Consider the following 22,150-nt stretch of genomic DNA (forward strand, 5'->3'; position numbering starts at 1 on the left):
ATTAATAAATAAAAATTAGGAACTATTTCGACTTTGCATTCTGAAGATGCATGCATAGTTTTATATTTAAATGCTCTGTGCAACTGCACAAGTAAGTAATTTGGTGTCTTTGGAAATAATTCTCTCTGGTAACTGCAGACTTGAGAATCTATTTTTGACAGTTTAGGGTTTTCTCTATGGCTGGCCTCCTGCCGCCTGGAGGTGGGGCTGGCCGCTCCTTTGCTGCCGTGCTCCAGAATCAGACGTCATCTTCGTCATTGTCTCCTTGCAAGATCAAGATTGCGGCTCAGTTTCGTGGGGAGCCGGCCGTCCTGTTTTCGGAAGAGGATATTGCAAAGCTATCTGCTCCGTTCAAGTTTGCTGTCGTGGGTAAATTCTCCCATGGACGCCCAAGCCTGGAGGTCATCCGTAAGGCATGCTCGGCGATAGGCTTCAAATCCAACTTCGCTGTTGGTCTTCTAGACCAGAGGCATATCCTCATACGGTTTTGCTTGGAGGAGGATTTCCTACGGTGTTGGACGAAGGGCTTGTGGAGCATTGCAGAATTTCCCATGCGTGTTTTTAAGTGGAGCCCTGACTTTACAGTATCAAGTGAATCCTCACGAGCCCCTGTCTGGATTGCATTGGAGCATTTACCTATTCATTTTTTCGATAAAGCGTCCTTGTTCTCCATCGCCAGCACCATTGGCAACCCGCTACAAATTGACGCCGCTACTGCCTCCTTGGCGCGGCCCAGTGTTGCTCGATTATGCGTGGATCTGGATATCTCAAAGGAATTGCCGGCTCGTGTTTGGATTGGGACAGGCAGCCATGGCTTTTGGCAACGCGTCCTTTACGAGAACCTGCCGCTTTATTGCCTGCTTTGCAGTCGACAGGGGCACTCTAGTGACGGATGTCGGCAAACCAAACAACGCAGAGATGGACCAAGGCCTGCTACGGCAGCGAGGGTCACCCAAACCCAAGAGATGAGGGGCGGCGCACAACAACCCAATACTACTCACCCAATGCTCACGCCCGTGGAGTTACCTCTCCTCCCAGCGGCGGTGGGTCAGGCCCAGGGGGGAGGAAGTGGAGCCCATTGCTCTACTGCCGAGCGCCAAGCAGACGCGGTGGCTCAAGGGGCTTTGGATGGTTGCGGCGATGTTGTGCACAAAGGCGAGCAAGAGTCCGCTGAGCACAGATATTTTGACCCTGCGCAGCTCGAAGGTGGGCAGGGCGTTTTGCAAGTAACTGCAACACCATCAGTTTTGGGTAGTATCTGCGATGATTCGCAAATTCCGCCGGCTCCGCATGAGAAGATGCCTCCACAAGGATCCCTCTCGGATGGGGAGGAATTGCCAGAGGAGGGTGCGTGCGATAGGAGGACACTGGTCGCCTCCTTCCAGCAATTCAGCAAGGCTTTGGGACCGCGAGTACAACGGAAGTTTGCTGATCGGGATGAAGATGGATTCACCATGGTGCTCTCGCGAAGGTCACGGAAGAGGCGATCCCACAACCCTCTACCCCGGCAGGTCTTGACACGGCAAGCTGCTAAAGCCAGCATGGTAACCCTCCACCCTAACTCCAATGTATAATCTCCTAATTTGGAATATTATGGGAGCGACGAACAGACTTTCTGTACGTCGCTTGCTCAGTTTAGTTCGTCTGCATCAAGTTGCCGTTTTAGTCCTCTTGGAGCCTATGACAGAAGCGTACAACCTTGATGCCTTGCGGGTGAAGTTATCATTCGATTTTTGTTTATTTAATCCCTCAAATAAGATATGGGTTTTTTGGCGTTTTGGTTTCCATTTTAATGTCATGCATAACTCGGAGCAAATTCTCCACGTCATGGTGGGTCATGATTCTTGGACAGAGACTATCTTTGCCTCCTTCATTTATGCTAAATGTACTAAGGTGGGAAGACGTGCTCTGTGGTCTGAACTGCGCACTCTCGCTAGCTCGATCACAAGACCGTGGTTGGTAGGGGGGATTTTAATGCTATTCGTACGCTAGCGGAGTATACGGGTCGGGCTAACCAGGACCTGGATGCCATTTCAGATTTCAGCACAACAATCTTTGACTGTCATCTTCAGGAGCTGCCGTTCTCCGGAAGCTCATATACATGGTCCGGAGTTAGGGCAGGAGTTAGGATATGGAAACGTTTGGGCAGGGTATTAATCAACCAGCAATGGCTCAATTTTTTACCAAATACTTCTGTGCAGCATCTCAACCGGGCCACCTCTAATCATACGCCCTTATTGGTGAATCTGCGCTCCGCTGATGCTAGTGTTCCGAAGCCCTTTAAATTCCAGAATTTCTGGGTTTCTAGCTCCGATTTTAAACCGACGGTGCAGAACAATTGGGAACTTTCCACACAAGGATATGGTATGTACCGGCTGGCTTTCAAGCTGAAGCGGCTAAAGGCATGTTTACGCCACTGGAGCAAGCAGCACTTTGGAAACATCTTCCAGGCTGTCCGGCAGAACGAGTTTGAGGTTCAGCAAAAAGAAATTTTGTTTGAAGCTGCCCCGACGGATGAGACGAGGGCTGATCTCCATCGGGCAAAAGCCAGCCTGTTGCAAAGTCTCCGGGTGGAAGAGGACTACTGGCGTCAAAAAGCGCGACTGTGTTGGTTGAAGGATGGGGATTCCAATACACGATATTTCCATGCATCGGTCAGAAAGAAACGATCAAAGCTGGCCATTCACCGCATTAAGGATGAGGGAGGGATTTGGCTTGAGGATGACGACAAGATTGGCCAGGCAGCGGTGTGTTTTTTCCAGCGCCTTCTTACAGCTGAGGAGGCTAGCAATGTTGATGAGCTTCTCATACACATACCGAACCTAGTGTCTGCAGATCAAAATGGAGTCTTATTAAGGGAGGTTACAATGGAGGAGGTAAAGGGGGTGGTCTTCGAGCTCGACGGAGATAGTGCCCCGGGTGCGGATGGATTCACTGGCACCTTTTTTCGCCATTGTTGGGATATAGTGGCCCTTGACGCCTTAGCAGCGACCATGGACTTTTTGGCTGGGACTCCGCTCCCAAAAGAAATTGCCAGCACTTTGATTGTATTAATCCCGAAGAAGCCGAACCCAGCTACGTTTGCAGATTTCCGACCCATTAGCCTGTGCACCTTTATGAACAAGATTTTTACGAAGGTCCTAGCCAATCGCTTGCAGGCTATTCTCCCAGGCATTATATCTCTGGAGCAATCTGCGTTTTGCCCTGGCCGTGATATTGCTGAAAATGTTCTCCTGGCACAGGAAATGATTGCCTCCATTAACAAGAAGACCCGCGGACACAACTGCATCTTCAAATTGGACATGATGAAAGCTTTTGATAGGGTGTCATGGTGGTTTTTACGGCAGCTCCTCTGCAAGTTTGGTTTTGACTATCGTTTCATTTTCCTTATTTTGAATAACCTCTCCCTCAGCTGGTTTTCTGTGTTGGTAAATGGCAGGGCCAGGGGCTTTTTCCAGGCTTCCCGTAGGATTAAGCAAGGTGATCCTTTGTCCCCTCTCCTCTTTATTCTGGCATCCGAGGCCCTTAGTAGGGGACTGAATGCACAAGTAGCTGGGGGTAGTGTGGCGCCCTACGCAACACCGCGTGGATGCCGAACGGTCACACATTTGGCCTTCACGGACGACGTCATCATTTTTGTTCGGGGAGATAAGAGGTTGGTAGGGAATTTGGTTCATTTCTTAAATCTATATCAAACTGCAACAGGCCAGCGGGTTAACAACCACAAGGGCTTATTCATATCATCGCGTCGGTGTGGTTCTGGCCAAATTCGACGGATTCAGCAGATGACCGGTTTCAGGCATGGGGCCCTGGCTCTCTCGTATCTGGGATGCAATCTATATGCTGGACGTCGGAAAAAGGTGTACTTCCAATTTTTAATAGACAAATTCATTACTAAACTTGCGGGCTGGCAGAAAAAACTTCTCTCCCAGGGGGGACGACTCATACTCATTAAGCATGTGCTTTCGGCCATACCTACGCACGTGTTAGCCATTATGGACCCACCATCCGGGGTGCTCAAGGAACTGGAACAGATAATGGCGAATTTTTTTTGGGGTCTGACGGAGCTGGGCCCTAAACACCACTGGCGTTCCTGGGAAAAACTATGCTTTCCAGTGGAGGAAGATGGCCTTGGCATACGATTCTTTAAAGACATATAGGGGGCGTTCAGCTACAAACTGTGGTGGCGTTTTCGCCATTCCACCTCCTTGTGGGCTCTTTTCATGAGGTCTTGTTATAGTGAAGACAATGGGGCAATCCGCAGGACATCCATAGTCTGGCGACGAATGCTAGCTGTTTCTGATACGGTGGCACAGGTCACCCGAGTTATAGACTTGGAAGACGGGGGTCGACCAGCTTGGACTCTAACATCCTCTGGTGATTTCACTATTTCCTCAGCATGGGAGGCTCTGCGGTCTAAACGGGCTTGCCTTGGATCTAGGAGAAGTGTATGGAGTGGTCGAGTTCCTTGCAAAATCGCCGTTTTTATGTGGAAGCTACTTAATAAGTTCCTCCCGTTCCCTGATGCCCTCCAGAGGTTTGGCCTTCACCTCCCCTCTAAGTGCTCGTTCTGCCTGAATGGAGAGTCTCAAGAGCACATATTCTCGGGCTGCTTCCTAGCATCTGAGGTATGGAGTTTCTTGGCCAGGGTAATGTGGATTCCCAATGCACCTTCGACGGACATTCTCTGCAGGCTACAACAATGGTGGCTTTGTCACCCTCCAAGCTCTGCACGGGGAAAGCTGTGCAGGGTGTTGCCGTCGCTAATCTGTTGGGGACTTTGGAAGGCTAGGAACATGGCGGTTTATGAGGGGGTTATCTTAACAACATCGCAGGTTTGCTGGAATATTCAATCGTTGTTGCATCACATGTCCCAGGTCTGGCCTTTGGTTCAAGTGACGCGGGATGACGGGGAACTGGTCCACTCGGGTTTGTTACTTCGACTAACACCACGTGAGCGGATGCTCCCGCGCTAGGTCGTTTGGGAAAAACCACCGGACGGGTGTGTCAAACTGAATGTTGATGGCTTATCTCTAGGGAATCCAGGCTCCTCTGGTGCTGGAGGGGTGCTACGTGACTCGGGGGGTAGTGTCCTATGCGGTTTCTCATCCTTCTTGGGATCAAGGACAAATATGGAAGCGGAAGCCTTGGCATTACTGGAGGGTATGCTACTCTCCACAGATTTTCCCTTCCTACAGGTTGAAATGGACTCTCAGGTGCTGCTGGCTATGGTGAATGGCAATGGAAGAATTCCTTGGACGCTATGGAAGACTATCTCACGCATCCAAACCTTAGCGCGGGGCCGCCAGGTCACTTTCACTCATGTTTATCGGGAGGCAAACGGGGTTGCCGACGCGCTTGCAAATCTAGCTAATTCCACAGGTGTCTGTCAAAGCTTTGGTGCGTCAACACTTCCGGACCATATACAGGGGTTAGCCCGCCTAGATAGGATGCGAGTACCTTATGTACGGTTGCATTAGCTTTCCTGGTTCGCGTTCAGACCAACTGTTGTATGCGATGTGTCTATTGAATAAATTCTGGAGTGGCGCCCCCCCTCGTGTACGAGGTTAGCCAAAAAAAAAAATGCTCTGAACTAGTGAACTTTACAATTTCTCTACCTATTGAAATTCTCCATTATGTGCAATTACTCATCAAATAAGACGAACGAAGCTATTACTATTAGATTAAAATGACTGGCTTAACCTCAAATAAATTAACTTGTTGAAGTTTATTTTGGGTACATGGAGACACCATGTTTGTGTGCTTCACTTATTTTCGACTTACTGTTTAATATCAAAATTTAGTACTTAAAATTAATGGATTCAAATCTTGATATGTTCAAACATGTTTGATAACCAAAAATTGAATATTTGAATTAATTAAGTGGCACTAAAATTTTTAAACAAAATTTGCTCCCAAAAATAAGTGATAAGGTATTTACTTATCGCTGAATGTGATATACACTCAAACGTATTTAATTTAATACTTAATAATTGGATAATTTAATGGATTTAGATTTTAGATTTTAAATTTCAATTTTCAAAGTTTAGTTTTATCAAACGCAGCCTAATGTCCTATAGTATTAAGTATATTACTGAGCTATTAGTTCTAACATGTCACATCAGACATGTTTCTCTTTTACCACATTTTATGCTTATGCCTATTTGTTCATGTTTACCTTTTAAGTAGGGTGAATTTCAACATTTGAATTCTTTACCTCCATAGAATGAGCATTGACCACCAGACTATCAACCAATGGCATAATTTCCACGATAAAATGGTCTTTAGAGTAGGAAAATTTGAATATACACACATGTATGTATATATATATATATATAAAGTACTAACTCTAATTAGCCATTTTCTCTCTCTTAGGTAACATGCATAATTATTTGATGGGTCATTTGAATATTTAGAATTTAGCCATATTTGTATCCAACTCCTCTCTAATTAGTTAATTTTTTCATAGTTTTCATCTCTTCTAACAATTTTTATCTTTTCAAATAAACTTAAAATTGAATATTCATTGATAAATGAATTGCTACATCTTGTGTTTTTAATTGAGCACAAAATTAGTTCTAGGTTTACAACCATTGTTAAAATTTAATTATACACGCACATATACATGTATGTGTGTGTACTTGTGTGTGAAAGTATTAAAAATTTAATTAACCATTTCTCTCTCCTAGATAGCAAACCTAATTGAAGAAAATTTGTAGGTCATTTGCATACTTGAGTTTTATCCATATTTGTATCTAAGTCTTCTCTAATTAATATGTTATATAATTTTTCTCTCTTCTAACATATATATATATATATTTAAATAGATTTGTTTACCCTTTGTATCAATACGGTTTAAATTTACTTAGTTTAATTTTTTTTTTCAATTTTTTTTTCCTTAATCATTTATTTTATTCCACCAAGCATAAAAGCCCATCGCATCGTTTAACGTCCGTAGAGTCAGCGGAGCCTAGCCCGAAAACTCGGAAGGCCTAACCTATCCATCCTAAGATTCCCCCTAGCCATTTTTGGCAACATAGCAAAACTATCAAAAATGCAGTCTCTCATTAGCTCCACCCCAACATTTGCTAGCGTATCCGCTGGTCTATTCACCTCCCTATAACAGTGCGAAATGCCACGGAAGTGGGGCCTGTAGGTCATCAATTCCTCCATATCCTGTTGCAACCTCCATGGGCACGCATAAATCCCCTGCACCATATTGATCAAAACAAGCGAATCCGCTTCAATGTGCAAGTCCGTGTATCCTCTCTCCAAACACAATCTGACTCCAAAAAGCAGAGCTTTAAGTTCCGCGTGTAAGCTCGTCAACCTGCCAAAAAAACAAGAGTGCCCCACTAAAAAATTGCCTTGCTCATCTCGTAAGACTCCACCACCACCACTGAGCCCCGGATTTCCTTTCGAACACCCATCTGAATTAATCTTACACCCACCACCTGGAGCCACCCAGCTCACCGGTACAACCGCAAATTGCCGCTGTTGCCTGACCAAGAAGTCACAACACTCTCTCCAGGACAGAAACGACACTCGTACACCCGGGAATTGCCCATGAAACAGATCCCCCAGATGTTGGAGGACCTTCCGCACAACTCCTTCACACCCTGCCCCCCTTCCTTCAAAAACAGAGCTATTCCTTGCCCTCCATAACTCCCAACAAATCAACGACGGGACAACCCGAAAAATATAACGCAAGAACCGGTTGTTGGAAGGCCGTAACCACCATCTCAGAACCCTATGCCGAGTCGTGCAAACTGACGAATCAACAGCCTGAGTCTCAAAATAGCCCCATACCTGCATGGCAAGGTCACCAGTGCAGAATACATGATCCAACCCCTCCGTTTGGGGTGACCCACAGCAGCAGCACCTGGAAGGACCCTGTATCCCAAGCCTCCGCAAACACTCTTGAAGAGGAAGCTTAGAAGATAACAGTCGGAGCATGAAGAAGGAAATTTTAAAAGGAAGACTTTTATGCCAGACATATGAGGCCAACCAGGACCGATTGTTTTCCTGTCGTATAACCGCGTAAGCTGACGAAACAGTAAACTTACCAGTGTTCGTAAGAGACCATACCATCGAGTCGCAGCCATTCATGTCAGGCGGCCGCGTATCTAAAACACGCTGCATCAAACCGGGTTCTAGAACTTGCCGGAGCTCCCGTGCCTTCCACCCCTGATCATCAACGAAGTCCTGCACCCGATGCTCAAAAAAGACATCTACTTTCTGACACAAGGCCCCGGTACCCAACCAATTGTCATGCCAAAAGTCCATCATCCCCTCTCTAACAATCCATGCAATGTGCTCGTCAGCCACCCGTTGCACCGATCGCATCCGCCGCCACGTAGCTGAGCCCCTCGGGCCCGCCTCAGCCAGACAAGGATGGAGATTCCCGCAATATTTTGCCCACATGAACTCTGCCCATAACGACCTTTTCTGTCTAAAAAGCCACCATAGTTTGACTGAGAATGCATCGAAAATCTCATTGAGCCGCCTAATACCAATCCCCCCTTCATTATAAGGCTGACAAAGCTCGACCCAAGACAACCAGTGAAACTTCGGACCCCAATCCGATGAGCCCCAAAGGAAATTAGCAAAAATCTTCTCCAACTCCCTTAAGACTCCCTTAGGTGGGTAAGCCGCGGCTAGCAAATGAATCGGCATGGATGCAAGGACGCTCTTTATAAGGACAATCCTGCCTCCAGAAGATAAAGTCCTGTGCTTCCAGGACAAAATTTTGCTGGTAACGGAGTGAACAATATCAGCATAATACTCTTTCTTCATCCGTCCCACATACAGAGGGCAACCTAAGTATTTAATTGGGAAATTCCTTTGTCGGAAGCCTGTTAGTTGCCCAATCAAGATCCTACGCTGGGACTGCAACCTCGGATGAACCAGGAAACAGCTCTTCTGATGATTAACCTTCTGCCCTGAAACCGCACAATATTCCTCCAACGCCCCCATGACCATCTGTAGTGACAGCTTCAGACCACTAGTAAACACTATCACATCATCAGCATAAGCCAAGTGGGTTATGGTTGGACAGCCCACTGGAACCTTAAATGGATTAAAATTCCTCCGTCCTGGTAGCTCGTTCAAAGCCCTCGATAGCACTTCAGCCCCAATCACAAATAAAGCCGGAGAGATAGGGTCTCCTTGTCTCAACCCGCGCGTGGCTTTGAAAAAGCCTTGGGGAAGTCCATTTACAATTACCGAGAACCAGACATTCGAGATTAACCTCCAAATCATGTCAATCCAGGTCTCACTGAAGTCAAATCGGCGCATAACTTGCAGCAGGAAGGGCCATGAGACTCGATCATATGCCTTCATCATATCCAGCTTGAGGATCACATTACCCCCACGGTTCCCTCTCTTCATATCTGTAACTAATTCTTGCGCGAGAAGAAAACTATCCGAAATCAACCTTCCCTGAACAAATCCACTTTGTTGTGGGGAGATAATTTGTGGAAGAATCCTTGCAAGCCTATCAGCCAAAACCTTGGAAATAATTTTATTGATAAAATTACAAAGACTGATCGGTCGGAACTGTGAGAAATCCTGTGGGCATTGCACCTTCGGAATTAGCACAATAGAAGTAGCAGCAACCCCTCTCGGCAATTCCGCACCACAGAAGAAACTGACCACCCCTGCATACACATCTGCCGCAACAACCTCCCAAGCAAAGGTGAAAAACTTCCCTGTGAATCCATCGGGCCCCGCTGCACTCTCTCCATCCATTGAGAAAATAACTTCCTTTACCTCATGCAACGTCGGAGCCTCTGTCAGCATCAGATTATCCTGCTCAGATACCAATCTCGGAATTACCCGCAGGAAGTCTTGTGGTTGAACACTCGCCTCTGCGGTGAACAAATCCTGGAAGAATGATACCGCTTCGCACCCTATCTGACCCTCAGAGTCCACCCATTCTCCGTTTGCCTTTCGAATGCGGTGTATGATAGCCTTTCTTCGCTTCTCAGCTACTATATCATGGAAGTACTTTGAATTCTTGTCACCCTCAACAGCCCACTTGACCCTAGCCTTCTGCTTCCAAAAACCCTCCTCAATAGTAAGATTGTTCCGCAACCTGGCCCTTGCCTCTTGGAGTCCCACCCACTTGGCATCCGGCGGATGATGATCATAGTCCTCCTCCGCTTCCATCACCGCCTTCTCCGCCTGTCGAACTGCAACAAATATATCCCCAAACTCTGTCTTCGACCACGTCCTCAATGCCTGCTTAACAACTCGCAGTTTCTCCGATAAGACACGTAGCGGTGACCCCGACATCGGCTGACCCCAACTCTCGGCAATAACATCTAGTAATCCTGTATTTTTCGTCCACACATTCAGGAAGCGAAACGGCTTTGGCTTATTATCAAGCCGTGTTACGGCCGAAATTAGCAACGGTGCATGATCCGAAGGGTCCCTCCCCAGATGCTGTACCCCAAAACCATGCTCTGAGTGCACAGCCAAGTCATTTAACAGAACCCTATCAAGCCGCTTCCATATTCTAGCCCTCCCTTGCCTATTATTACACCATGTAAACCTAGACCCCGTAAAACCGGCATCCCCCACTCCTGCTGAGGACATAAAATTAAGGAGCTCCCCCCTTCCTCCGGTCGAACCGGTAACCCACCTCTCTTTTCCTCCACCTGGGCAATCACGTTAAAATCCCCCATAAGCAACCAAGGCATATCCAATGGTTTCTCTCGTACTAGGTCGAGCCACAGTTGGTTCCGCTCCTGAGCAGTACACTTAGCATGGATAGCCGAGAGTACAACCATTGAAGGTAGGCATTGCATTTGTACATTTAATGTCAGGTGCTGCTCCGACTCACCAAGTATGTGACAGGTACAGACCGAATTATAAAATACCCATAATGACCACCATTGGTTTGCAACGCAACAGTCCATTCCCAGTTTCATTCTAAATTCGTTGATCCTATCCAAGTCAACCTTAGGTTCGCAAATGGCCACGAGTTGAATGGAGTATAATTTAATCAATTTACGTAATCTCTTCAAATTAGGGCCTCTGGAAATACCCCTTATATTCCAAAATAGCGCACTAATCATCGGATAGCAGAGCAAAAGAATTTCGTGAAGAACTAGCCATAGAGCGTAAAGTACGATCCGAAGGAAAATGAGCCCGATTACCTCGCAATTTTGGAATGTAAGGCTCCTGGGACGAATTTGTAACAAGCACTGGGTCAAGATTCAGCGCTGCCATTGTATCCTTCCCCTTCCTCTCCTGTTGCCTCGACGCTGAGCCGCGAGGAGATAAATTGCCAACCCGTGCCTGTAGCTCGTGCAACCTCTCAGCTGTGGAGACCACTGTTACACCTCCCAAATCAACATGCAGCGATGGAAACCTCTCCTCCGACCCATCCCCCTCACCCACACCTAAGTACGCCACTCCCCCCTGCTGCTGGTCCATCCCATTGCCCATTCCCACCGCCTCCGGTATAACCACGGGTGCTACCAGGACAGGCTGCGCTGCCCCATTCCCACTCAGCGCCACTTCCGGTGCCATATCTACCTTAGGTCCGTGAGCCGCTGCAGCAATAGTAAGAGCAGAAACTTCTGGCACTACTGCCTCTGCTGCTATTCCGTTCCCTGGTACTGCTCCTACCTTTCCAGCAAGCTCCTCAGTCGCCCTTGTCACCTCCGTCAGCGGACGTGCAGCCTCCACTGGTCCAGGCACAGGCCCTCCATCAGTGGGCTTCAGCCGATATTCCTGCATGCTCGTCTTTTTCTTCTCAGCTTTGGGTCGCCACAACTCCGGATGCAGAATGTGGCATTCTGTCTTCGCATGGCCCTGCCGGAAGCAGTGCCCACAATAGGCAGGCAAATTTTCTGGGACAAAATTTTGCCAAAATCCCTCATGATTGCCATTACCAATCCAGATGCGAGAGGGCCGCGTCTTCAACAAATCAATCTCCACACACACCCTCGCCACACTCGGTCTCGAAGCAGCCAAAGTTGCAGCGTCCAGGAAGAGCGGAACCCCCAGCGTCGAAACAATCTGGAACAGGACCTCTTTATGAAAATAGTGCAACGGTAGTTTAGGAAGTTGGAACCAGACCGGGACAGTAGATGGTTCTTTATCAACATGGAACGCAGGAGACCACTTGAATATCCTCATCGGATAACCCTGCGTATACCAGATGCTTCGGGCCCAGATTCTGTGGTAATCTGCTTCATTGTGCAAATTTATGAGGACATGCCGGGCATCTAGCAGTCCCAAGGTCGCTGCATCCCGCAAGTCCAGAGTCTGAAAAAATTTTCGCAGATCCTCTATCTTGGGACGACCCTTGGAAAACTTTCCAACAAGCGCAAATTTATACGGTTTCGCTAGCGTCTCCAATGCGTCTTGCGAGAAAAGGATTGCTGGCTCCCCCTTGTGTGTAGAGGCCGTGGCTTTGACAGACAGATCCGGCTGTGAACGAGAGTTGAAAAGCTCCGAGAACGACTTCCTCTGAAAGGAGGGTGAAGTGCCTTGCCCCCCAGCAGACGACTGGAGGGCGACCATGGTGGGCCTGGAGATTAGCGGCTCCAAGGAAAGTTGGTTGGGAAGATGAACATGCAGCGGCGGTGGAGGTTGCAGACGAGAGCTTACTTAGTTTAATTATTATATCTATAGATTTATTAATGTTTCTAGAAATTAAATATTCCTTCACAAAAAATAATGTTTGGATCTTTAGTATTTAATTTGGTACAAATATATAGTTTTAGATTTATGATCATTTCATACAATTTTAATTATCTCAAAAAATATCTATCAATTTTTTGCGTATACATTATAGTATTAATCAATATTATTATATCAAATGCCAAGAGAATATGGATGTCCGAATATGTAGTTATACCTACGGTACAATTCCTCTCAATTAATTAAGTAATGAACAAGTATCTATATGTAGTTTCGAATTAATAATTGTAATCTATACATTCTTTAGATGGTTTTAGGCTAAATATTTTTGAATACTTGCTTACATTCAAAGTATCAACATAGACAATATGTTCCATGAGTTATGCAAAAATTGTGGACAGCCATGTCATTCTCATTTTCCAAAAATTGTGTGTATCCATTGTAATGACGTAGTCGACATTATTGTCAGGTAATTATTTTCATATATTTAGAATTTAATATACTTTTTTGCATCATACATCACAATTTATTCTTAACAGATAAATTGTTAACATAGACATTAGAGATTCCAGTGGTAACCTATACCTTGCTCTTCAATACAGCCATGCACAATTCATATTTCGTTGTAATGCTTCTTATCTTAGAGATTTAAACACAAAGGTATACATTATTTATATGTATATATTTTTATACAATATTATTTACAAACTTTCTAAAACAAAAGATAATTTTGAATTATGTATGCTTTTAATTGTCCGAAAAATGGAGATGCATTGTTTGACCAACACATTAATTCATGCAAAAATGGTGCATTCTTATTTATAGTACGAACTCCACAAAAATCAACAGAATTAATTAAACCCCAAATACTAGCGTTCGTACTCAGAGTTGATTGGTGTGAAAAGTGTTCACACCTTCGTAGAAGATTACCCTCTTCACACCTTCATAAAAGATTACCAAATCAAAGGCAAAATGTTTGTAAGTATTTCATTTACTTATCAATTAAATATTCAATTATATTTAATTGGACCCTTATGTCGCTCAATTTATGATATAAATTTCTATTTTTTTTAAGGATTCAACCTTCATCAAAGCGATAGTTTAAAAAGTCAAGTTAAGGTGGAGGAACGTGTAGGTTTACCACCCCACGGCTAGGGTTTAGGCGCCTCTCTTCAACGTTGCGGAGGTATCTCAATCTATGGCAGCTGCTTGGCCTCCAAACCTTGTCTATGGAGAACTACCCCACCCCTCCAAGTCGTTTGCGGACATTATAGCGGGCGGTGACCTCTCTGCGGGAACGGATATTGGGACTCTGGGTTTCCATAGGGGGAACCTGCACTCGTGCTGTCTCGGCAAGAACTGTTGGGGCTGGCTGAACCCTACAAGAACACATTAGTGGGGAGATTCGCATTCAACAGGCCAGCAATAGAGATCGTTCAGCGTTTCTTTGTGACGCTGGGGCTGAAGGGATTGTGTTCGGTGGGATTGCTGGACACTAAACATGTGCTGATACGACCAGAACTTGAGCAAGATTACACGAGACTGTTTGTTAGATGCACATGGTTTATCCACAAACTCTCCCATGCAAATCTCTAAGTAGACAATTGACTTTAAGGCTGGCCAGGATTGTGCCATAGCCCCCATCTGGGTGAACCTGCCGGGGCTACCTCTTCCTTTTTTTGACAAGAAATTGTTGCTGAAAATAGGCTCGCTGATAGGGAGGCCGCTGCAGGTGGATGTGGCAACATTGAGCATGAAGAGACCATCCGTAGCCAGGCTCCTAATTGAGGTTGATGTGGACAAGCTTCCAATAAAGAGGCTTTGGCTAGGAGATGACCAATATGGGCAGTGGCAAAAGGTGGAATTCAAAAGTTGGCCTGCTTTCTATGGGCATTGTGAGAGGTTGGGTCATGGGGACCAGGAGTGCTTTCGCCTCCACCCAGAATGTAGGCCTGTCCGAAGGGAGATTGGGATTCCCAACCAAGCCTACATACCGAAGGAGCACAAGAAGAATGAATCCGTGACTGCAACTCTCCTCGGCAAGCAGGAATGACCCATAGTGGTGGCAAGACAGCGAGATGCGGAGCTGGTTGTGGAGCTCCAGGATGGGCTCCAGCAGGGTGGGACAGACTTGCCTGCTGCTCATGTTGTCCAGCCCACGGTGGTGGCAGCAGGTCCGCCTTTGGGGTTTCACGACGTCAATGAGAAGGATGGGCAGCGGGATGGGCACCAAGGGAGGGGTTTGGATTTGGCGGTGGTTCTGACCGCAGGCGAGGCAACTTAGGAAGACACTGTCGCAGCAGGGGTGGAGGGCAGCCAACCGGGGAAAGATGGTGTGGTGATACTGGACAACTCCTTTGCAGTCCTAGGTTCCATGGAGGACGGGCTGGAGCTGCCGTCCCCTCGAGCAACGAAGGGGGGTCGCTCAGTAGGAGTCCCATCTCCCTTGGAGTCGTCGCGAGCTCCGCCTTTGCGGCGATCATGCTCAATGGACAAGCAGCTTCAGGAGTACTGCTCGGTCCTTGCCTTGATGCAGTTTAAGGAGGTTTTGGATCATCGACTGAAAGACTCTCCTCTTCTGGATGCGCAGGTGCCTCAGGGAACAGTGATTGATGCCCGTGATGCGGCGCTGCTGAACAACCTTTCCAGAAAAATGGGATGACCCGTAAACTACAATAAGAAGTTGCAACTATTTTTCTCTCAAGCTAAGTCTTCTACCTTACCTAATGATAAGTCGCATGAATATTCTAGTTTGGAATGTACGGGGTATCTCTCGTAAGGATTCTCAAAGGTATCTGCATAAGTTATGTGTGGATAATCACATAAGATTACTTGTTTTGATTGAACTTATGACGGATGCTTCGCAATTACCTTCAATTTGTCGTATGTTGCACTTTTCAAAGGGGTGTTCGGTTTTGGAAGGTAAAATGTGGGTTTTGTGGCAGGATGAGCTGGTGGCCCAACTCCGTGAAGTAGGGGATCAACTGGCTAACATGGAGATAAGTTGGGGGGGATTTACCTTCCTTTTCTCGGTAGTATATGCTAAATGTACACGAGTAGGGAGACGGGAGTTATGGAAGGCGATGGAGTCAATCCATGGCATTAATGAGGGCCCGTGGATGGTGGCGGGTGACTTCAATGTTATTTTGAATGCCCAGGAGCGCTCCGTGGGGGCACCTCCCAATCTCCGTAACATGGAGGAATTTAACGACGCGATTTTCAATTGTGGCCTAGCGGAGGTGGACTTCGATGGTTCGGCCTTCACTTGGACAAATGGGACACTTTGGCAGCGTTTGGACAGAGCTTTATCCAACGCCGCTTGGTCGGAATTATTTTCTACTACTACTGTCTCACACCTAATGCCAGGTTGTTCGGACCATGCTCCGCTCTTGATCAAGAGCGGATACCCAAGACACGGATCTCCGACTTTTCGTTATCTGAATGTTTGGAAACGATACCCGAACTTCTTGTTAGTGGTTCAACAGGCGTGGCATGGGTCGATTAATATCGACGGTATGGTGGGGTTTCATCGAAAATTAGTTAACCTTAAACCGATCCTATGGCAATGGAGCAAGCAAGTTTTTGGTAACATTTTCCAGGCTGTCAAGGAAGCAGAGGAGGTACTCCGTTAGAGCGAGAAGGAGTTCAAAGAGAGGCGGGATGCATTAGCGAAAGGAAAGCTAGGGGAAGCTCGGGCAAGTTATGCGAGGGCGCTGGCTGTGAAGTGCGAGTTCTGGCGACAAAAATCGTCAATCAGATGGCTTCGTGAAGGGGATGCCAATACCAAATTCTTTCATTCCGTAGTCAAGCAACGGCGAAACACGAATTTCATAGGTCGGATAAAGGATGAGACGGGTCGTTGGGTGGAGGACGAGGGTGCCATTAAACATTTGGCCACTCAATTTTATCAAAACTTGTTCACGTCGAAGCGTTAGGACAAGTGGCCCCCCTATTGGATTTCCCGATCCCAAGAATCACTCATGGGGACAATGTTAAGTTACAGCGCCCTCCTATTTTGGAAGAGGTCAAAGAAGTGGTGTTTTCGCTCTCTCCTAAGAGCGCTCCAGGCCCAGACGGCTTCGGGGCTGGTTTTTATCAGACATGTTGGCAAATTATAGGCGATGATTTGATTGATGCGGTTCAGGAGTTCTTTCAGGGAGTTCAGCAGCCGAGGGGATTCTCAAGTGTAGCTATTGTGCTGATCCCGAAGGTGCAAGGGCGGCTCAATGGAAAGATTACCGGCCGATCAGTTTCTACAACGTGAGCTCGAAAGTGATTTCCAAAATTTTGGCGAATCGCCTCCAAGCCATGCTTCCTAGGCTGATCTCCCCCTAGCAGACAGGTTTCGTACCAGGAAGGGCTATTACAGAGAACATTTTGCTAGCTCAGGAGCTAGCTTTGGACCTGGATAGGAAGTTGCGCCATCCCAATTTGATGCTGAAACTTGACATGAAAAAAGCATACGATCAGGTGGAGTGGAATTTTCTCATTTTTATGCTTCGCCAATTTGGGTTCCAGGAACAAGCAGTCGATCTTATGTTCAGAACAGTATTGAATAATTGATTTTCGGCTTTAATCAATGGTTCACCAGGGGAGTACTTTAGGGCCTCTAGAGGAGTTCGGCAGGGGGATCCCTTCTCTCCAGCTATATTCTTATTGGTGTCAGAATTTTTGGGGAGAGGGCTACAGCACCTCTTCGAACAAAATGAGAGTCGGTATTATATCTCAGTTGGTTCTCGGGTTCCGTACCTTGCATTTGCTGACGATATGCTAGTCCTTACTCGTTGTTCGGAGGATTGTTTAGATTCACTGGTAGCGTTCTTCGCGCGTTATCAAGCTTACTTTGGGCAGAGAATAAATGGGGATAAAAGCTCCTTTATTCTCTCTAACAGAGCGTCGGAGGATACGGTTGCCTTGGTGCGGGAGAAGTTGCAGTTCCAGCAACAAATGCTACCTTTCGTATATTTAGGAGCCCCTATATCCCGAGGCAGAGTGACATGCTTACTTTTTGACCCAATTTTGGCAAAGATGAAAAGTCGTTTGTCTCATTGGAGCTCCCGATTACTCTCAGAGGGGGTAAGTTAGTCCTGTTCCGACATGTACTCTCCTCCATTCCAATGTATCTGCTGCAGGTCCTTCGACCTCCACGAGCGGTTTTCCAGAGGCTGGGTAGAATATGCAATGCTTTCTTGTGGGATAAAGCGAATGGTTTGAAGGGTATCCATTGGACCTCATGGGAGAAGGTTTGCTTCCCAACATCGGAGGGGGGCTTGAGAGTGCGATCCTTCGGGGACATAAGTGTGGCCTTTGCATGCAAACTGTGGTGGCAGTTACACCAGAATAGATCACGGTGGGCGGATTTCATGCGTGTGAAGTACATCAAGGGGGAACACCCATCTAAGGTGCAAGTGAGCCGGCCCACAAGGATCTGGCGATGGTTACAGCAGGTCCGCGATTTTATGGAGTCGAAGATTTGGTGGTGCTTGGGTAAAGGGTTTGTCGACTTTTGGTATGACAAGTGGCTCTTAGAGGTGCCCCTGGTTGAGAAAGTAGGTGTAGTTGACCCGCCACACATGCTAGTAGCTGAGTTTTTTGGAGAGAAGGGATGGAACACTGGGTTGCTACAGGCCTGGTTACCGATGGGTTTGGTTCGCCAGGTCCAGGAGGTTTCCTTACATCCGGACCAGGAGGATGAAATGGTGTGGGTAGGGTCTTCATCGGGAGTTTTCTCAATCAAATACGGGTGGGAGGCCCTGCGGCAGAAAAGAAATCTCTCTAGGGCTGATAAGTTCATATGGAATAGAATCCTGCTGCTCAAAATCTCCTTCCTAGTGTGAAAAGTGCTGCGTAATATGGTTCCGGTGGATGTAAATTTGCAACGGCAGGGCATCAAGCTGGCGTCTCGGTGATGCTGTTGCTCCTTGCATGAAAAGTCCTTGACTCACCTATTTCTCGACGGGGCAGTAGCGGAGCAGGTTTGGGGTTTCTTTCGAAGATGGTTCGGAATTCTTCATACTAGTTCCCCCTCAATCTCGGCGGAGTGTCTCTCTTGGTTTGCTTCTACTTCATCAGTCTCGGCAAATCATATACGGACTGCTCTTCCATGTTTAATTTTATGGTGTCTCTGGCAAGCATGGAACAAGTCAAGGTTTGAGGGGATTCGGATGGAGCCACAGGGGGTTATTTGTGCGATGGGCAGTGAGGTGGAGCAGTTGGGGAGGGCAAATTTATGGTCCTTGGCGCACTTCAAGGGTGACTCGGATGATCCATGGGTGTTATTTGCTGCTTGGCGGCCACAGGCAACACGGCGGTTTCTGATTTCTTGGAAGCCACCGCCACAAGATGTCATCAAGTTGAACACGGATGCCAGTGTTTCAAGTAGGAGGGTATCGGGAGGTGGCTTGCTGTGGGACTATGATGGTGGCTTGATCTTTGCATTCTATAAGGAATTCGGGGATGTTGACGTGCTGACCACCGAGAGTTTGGCATTACTGCAGGGTTTGCTCCTCTGCAAAAGGGTTCGGGTTCAGAGGCTATTAGTGGAGGTGGACTCGACGGGGTTGGCCCACTTGCTGGGCTCAGGGGCCTTGGCAAAATGGCCGTTATGTAACACATTACGGCAGATTCGAGCCATGCTTCAGAGTTTCAATACCACTGCTAGACACATATTTAGAGAAGCGAACGCCGTGGCGGATAAATTAGCAACGATGGAGGCTTAGGCTGACTTTTTTACCACGACCTTCCAGCAACTTCCGAGGGATGTTAGAGCTATTATACTTCTAGATAGCAAGGAAGTTCCTTTTGTTCGAGCACAGATTGTGAGAGAGTAGAACCCTGGGCTCTGCTTTCTGCTTCAACAATGTAATTTGGTCTTCTTAATAAATAAAATCTATTGAAAAAAAAAGTGATAGTTTATAAATAATGGAGATGTTTTTATCATATATTGAACTATTGTTACAAGTTTCATTTTTTAAAATATACTTTCATGTGCCCGTGATTATAATATTTTACTATTTTTAAATTTCTCCATAGATTATAATTTTTTTCAAGAATGTAATCTGCTGTGCGTAGAACGGGTATTTATACTAGTACTAGTATAATTTGAGAGGAGATTAGGAACTTATATTGACATTGGAATAGCTTCAAATTTAAGGGCAAAAAGGACTCCAGGATAGCTGGAAAAACAAAAGTTTTGCGGATCCAAATGGATACATCTAAAAGACTATGGGATTAACTTGAAAATGACACCAAAGTCGATCGAGGAAAATAAATTTAACCAAATCTGAAAATTGAAAATTTTCCGCTTGTCTATATATCCTTCAACGAACCTATTTAACCTTTCTTATTTCCTTGCACGCGCCCGCAATTCGTAGTGTCAACGGAGAAACTCAGTGGACTTTGGTGGCAGACTCATTTGAAACTAATTTAAACTTAAATGGAAAATTTTGATAACCCAAGGAATACACTTTCGTTTAAAGTTCAAAGACCAGGATGCTCACTTTACCTAAATTTTATGAGCTTCATAGATAGAATCACCATGACATATAGATGTGATGCGTATTCCACAAAAAGATAGCCTTAAGCATGGAGTCAGTGGAGGAACTCAAATCAATTTGTTCTACTGTAATTGTGGTTGCCAATTTGGCAAGCAAGGCCTTAATTTTTTTTATTAGATCCGAGAGTTTTTTCAAATTTTGTATGCCAAATTAGGATTTTTAGGCCCTCCCATCAAAATTCATCCTAGAATTTGAGCTTGAACTAGTTGAACAATAGATTAGACAGTATTAACATACACAAATGTTCATTGGTTTACTGGTGATTTATTTGAGTTTGAAATATGTTGGAACTTCAAAGTGTAATATCTATTATTTTTTAAATGTATTAGATATATTGATTTTTTTTCAAATTTGTTCATTTCCTGGCATGTGTCAATGTACTCTCTGTCATTAATATAGATCTGATGAAATAAAAATATATTTTTATTTTATTAGAAAAAGAAAAATAAGTAGACCCGCTATATTAGACCTAATGACATTTTCAATTTGTTGTTACAAAATTTCTTTCTAATAATGATGACAAGCATTGTTCTTTGCCTTTAGAAAATGATCTTCAACCATTTAACTTACTTGTATCTCTTGATTAGTTCTTACGAATAAGACCCCCAAAAAAAAAAAAAAAACCACCAAGAAAGTTAGACCCATTTGGTTGGCCGTGCTTCAATGTCCAAGAAGTTGGGGGGAATCCAGAATTTGTATTCCAAGTCAATTGTCAAGGTTCAAATTACATTCCTTTTCACCATTACAAGGTAGCCAAGGTCCTGTCTAAATCAACTTGACCATTCTTCGAAAAGGAAAAAAGCTGGACCCTTCTTGTAATGACTTATCTAGATTCTTCAGCAAACCAGCCAACCATTTGTTGTTTAGAGGTCCATATCATACATATTGCCAGTTAAAATTTCTCTATAAGTATTTTAATTTTTGTTCAATTGAAGTGTTATTGAAACTTGGATAAAGTTATTACAAGAAACAGCAAAATCAACAGAAGTAATTCCATTAGTATCCAAAAAAAAAAGTAAAAAAAATATATATCCGGAATAGCTGCCTCAGACAAATAGCAAGCTTATAAATCCACTTTCTCTAACTTTTTAACTTTTACTGATACAATTACCTCAGCACAATTTCAAGTGTTGGCATTATGCTTGTGCACATTTTACCTTTTCTGATACATACTTTCATCACATCATTTTTGGCCGATATACCTCGTGGGTTCATCCTAACTTTTTTATTTTTTGAAAAAGATTTAAATAGAGTAGTTTCACGAACTAATTCCATAAGAAAGAACTAATACTCGATACCAAATGTAGGAATTCATTATTAAAATTGGAGTCAAAGAATTGGACACTGTTGAACGTAATATGTTTTGAGAGAAGAGTAGGAATTCAAATTTGCATTGGAATGGCTTAAAAAACAAGAATAAAAAAGGTTCCTATATAATTTGGGAAAAAAAAAGTTTTAAGGGTCCAAGTTGATGCTTCTAAAAGATTAAAGGATTAATTTGAAAGTGACACAAAATTCAACTGAGGAAAATGAATTTTAACCAAATCTTGAAAATCGAAATATCTTTTCCCCCATTTCCAATTACGCCACCTCTACTCGTGGCGTCCCCGTCTTTTCTTCACATAGCTTTTCCCCTACTCGAAAGTCAAATCTAAATCTACCTTTCTAATTGTAAAGAATCAGATCATTATTTAGGTGATTCAGCCAAAAGAAGAAAAACCAAAAAGATGTTTATTTAGGTGTAATATATGTGAAGAAGACAAAACTTTAGAGCCGACCATAACATAAAATGGACCATCTTGTACGAAACAAATCACATGCCCGATGAAGACAACTACAGCTTAAAAACGATTTACACAAAATCAATACACAACCAAGTGAAAAACAACCAAGATTTTTGTATGTATATGAAAAAGAAGAGAATTTCAATCAATTAG

The 22,150-nt window shown here is 45.0% G+C and overlaps 2 protein-coding genes across 2 annotated transcripts; one reads left to right on the forward strand and one right to left on the reverse strand.

Moving 5' to 3' along the window:
• The first annotated feature begins 176 nt into the window (after positions 1-176).
• Positions 177-4,160, forward strand: LOC140007279 (uncharacterized). Its single transcript, XM_072049993.1, has 2 exons — positions 177-1,544; positions 2,073-4,160. Exons 1-2 carry the CDS (start codon positions 177-179, stop codon positions 4,158-4,160), a joined length of 3,456 nt encoding a protein of 1,151 aa, XP_071906094.1.
• A 2,800-nt stretch (positions 4,161-6,960) lies between these two features.
• Positions 6,961-12,537, reverse strand: LOC140007280 (uncharacterized). The gene is made up of 2 exons (XM_072049994.1): positions 11,163-12,537; positions 6,961-10,661 (listed from the first exon to the last, which is right to left on the reverse strand). Exons 1-2 carry the CDS (start codon positions 12,535-12,537, stop codon positions 6,961-6,963), a joined length of 5,076 nt encoding a protein of 1,691 aa, XP_071906095.1.
• Between the last annotated feature and the right edge of the window lie 9,613 nt (positions 12,538-22,150).

This window comes from Coffea arabica, chromosome 5c, assembly GCF_036785885.1.
Source record: "Coffea arabica cultivar ET-39 chromosome 5c, Coffea Arabica ET-39 HiFi, whole genome shotgun sequence".
In the NCBI taxonomy this organism is placed as follows: Eukaryota; Viridiplantae; Streptophyta; class Magnoliopsida; order Gentianales; family Rubiaceae; genus Coffea; species Coffea arabica.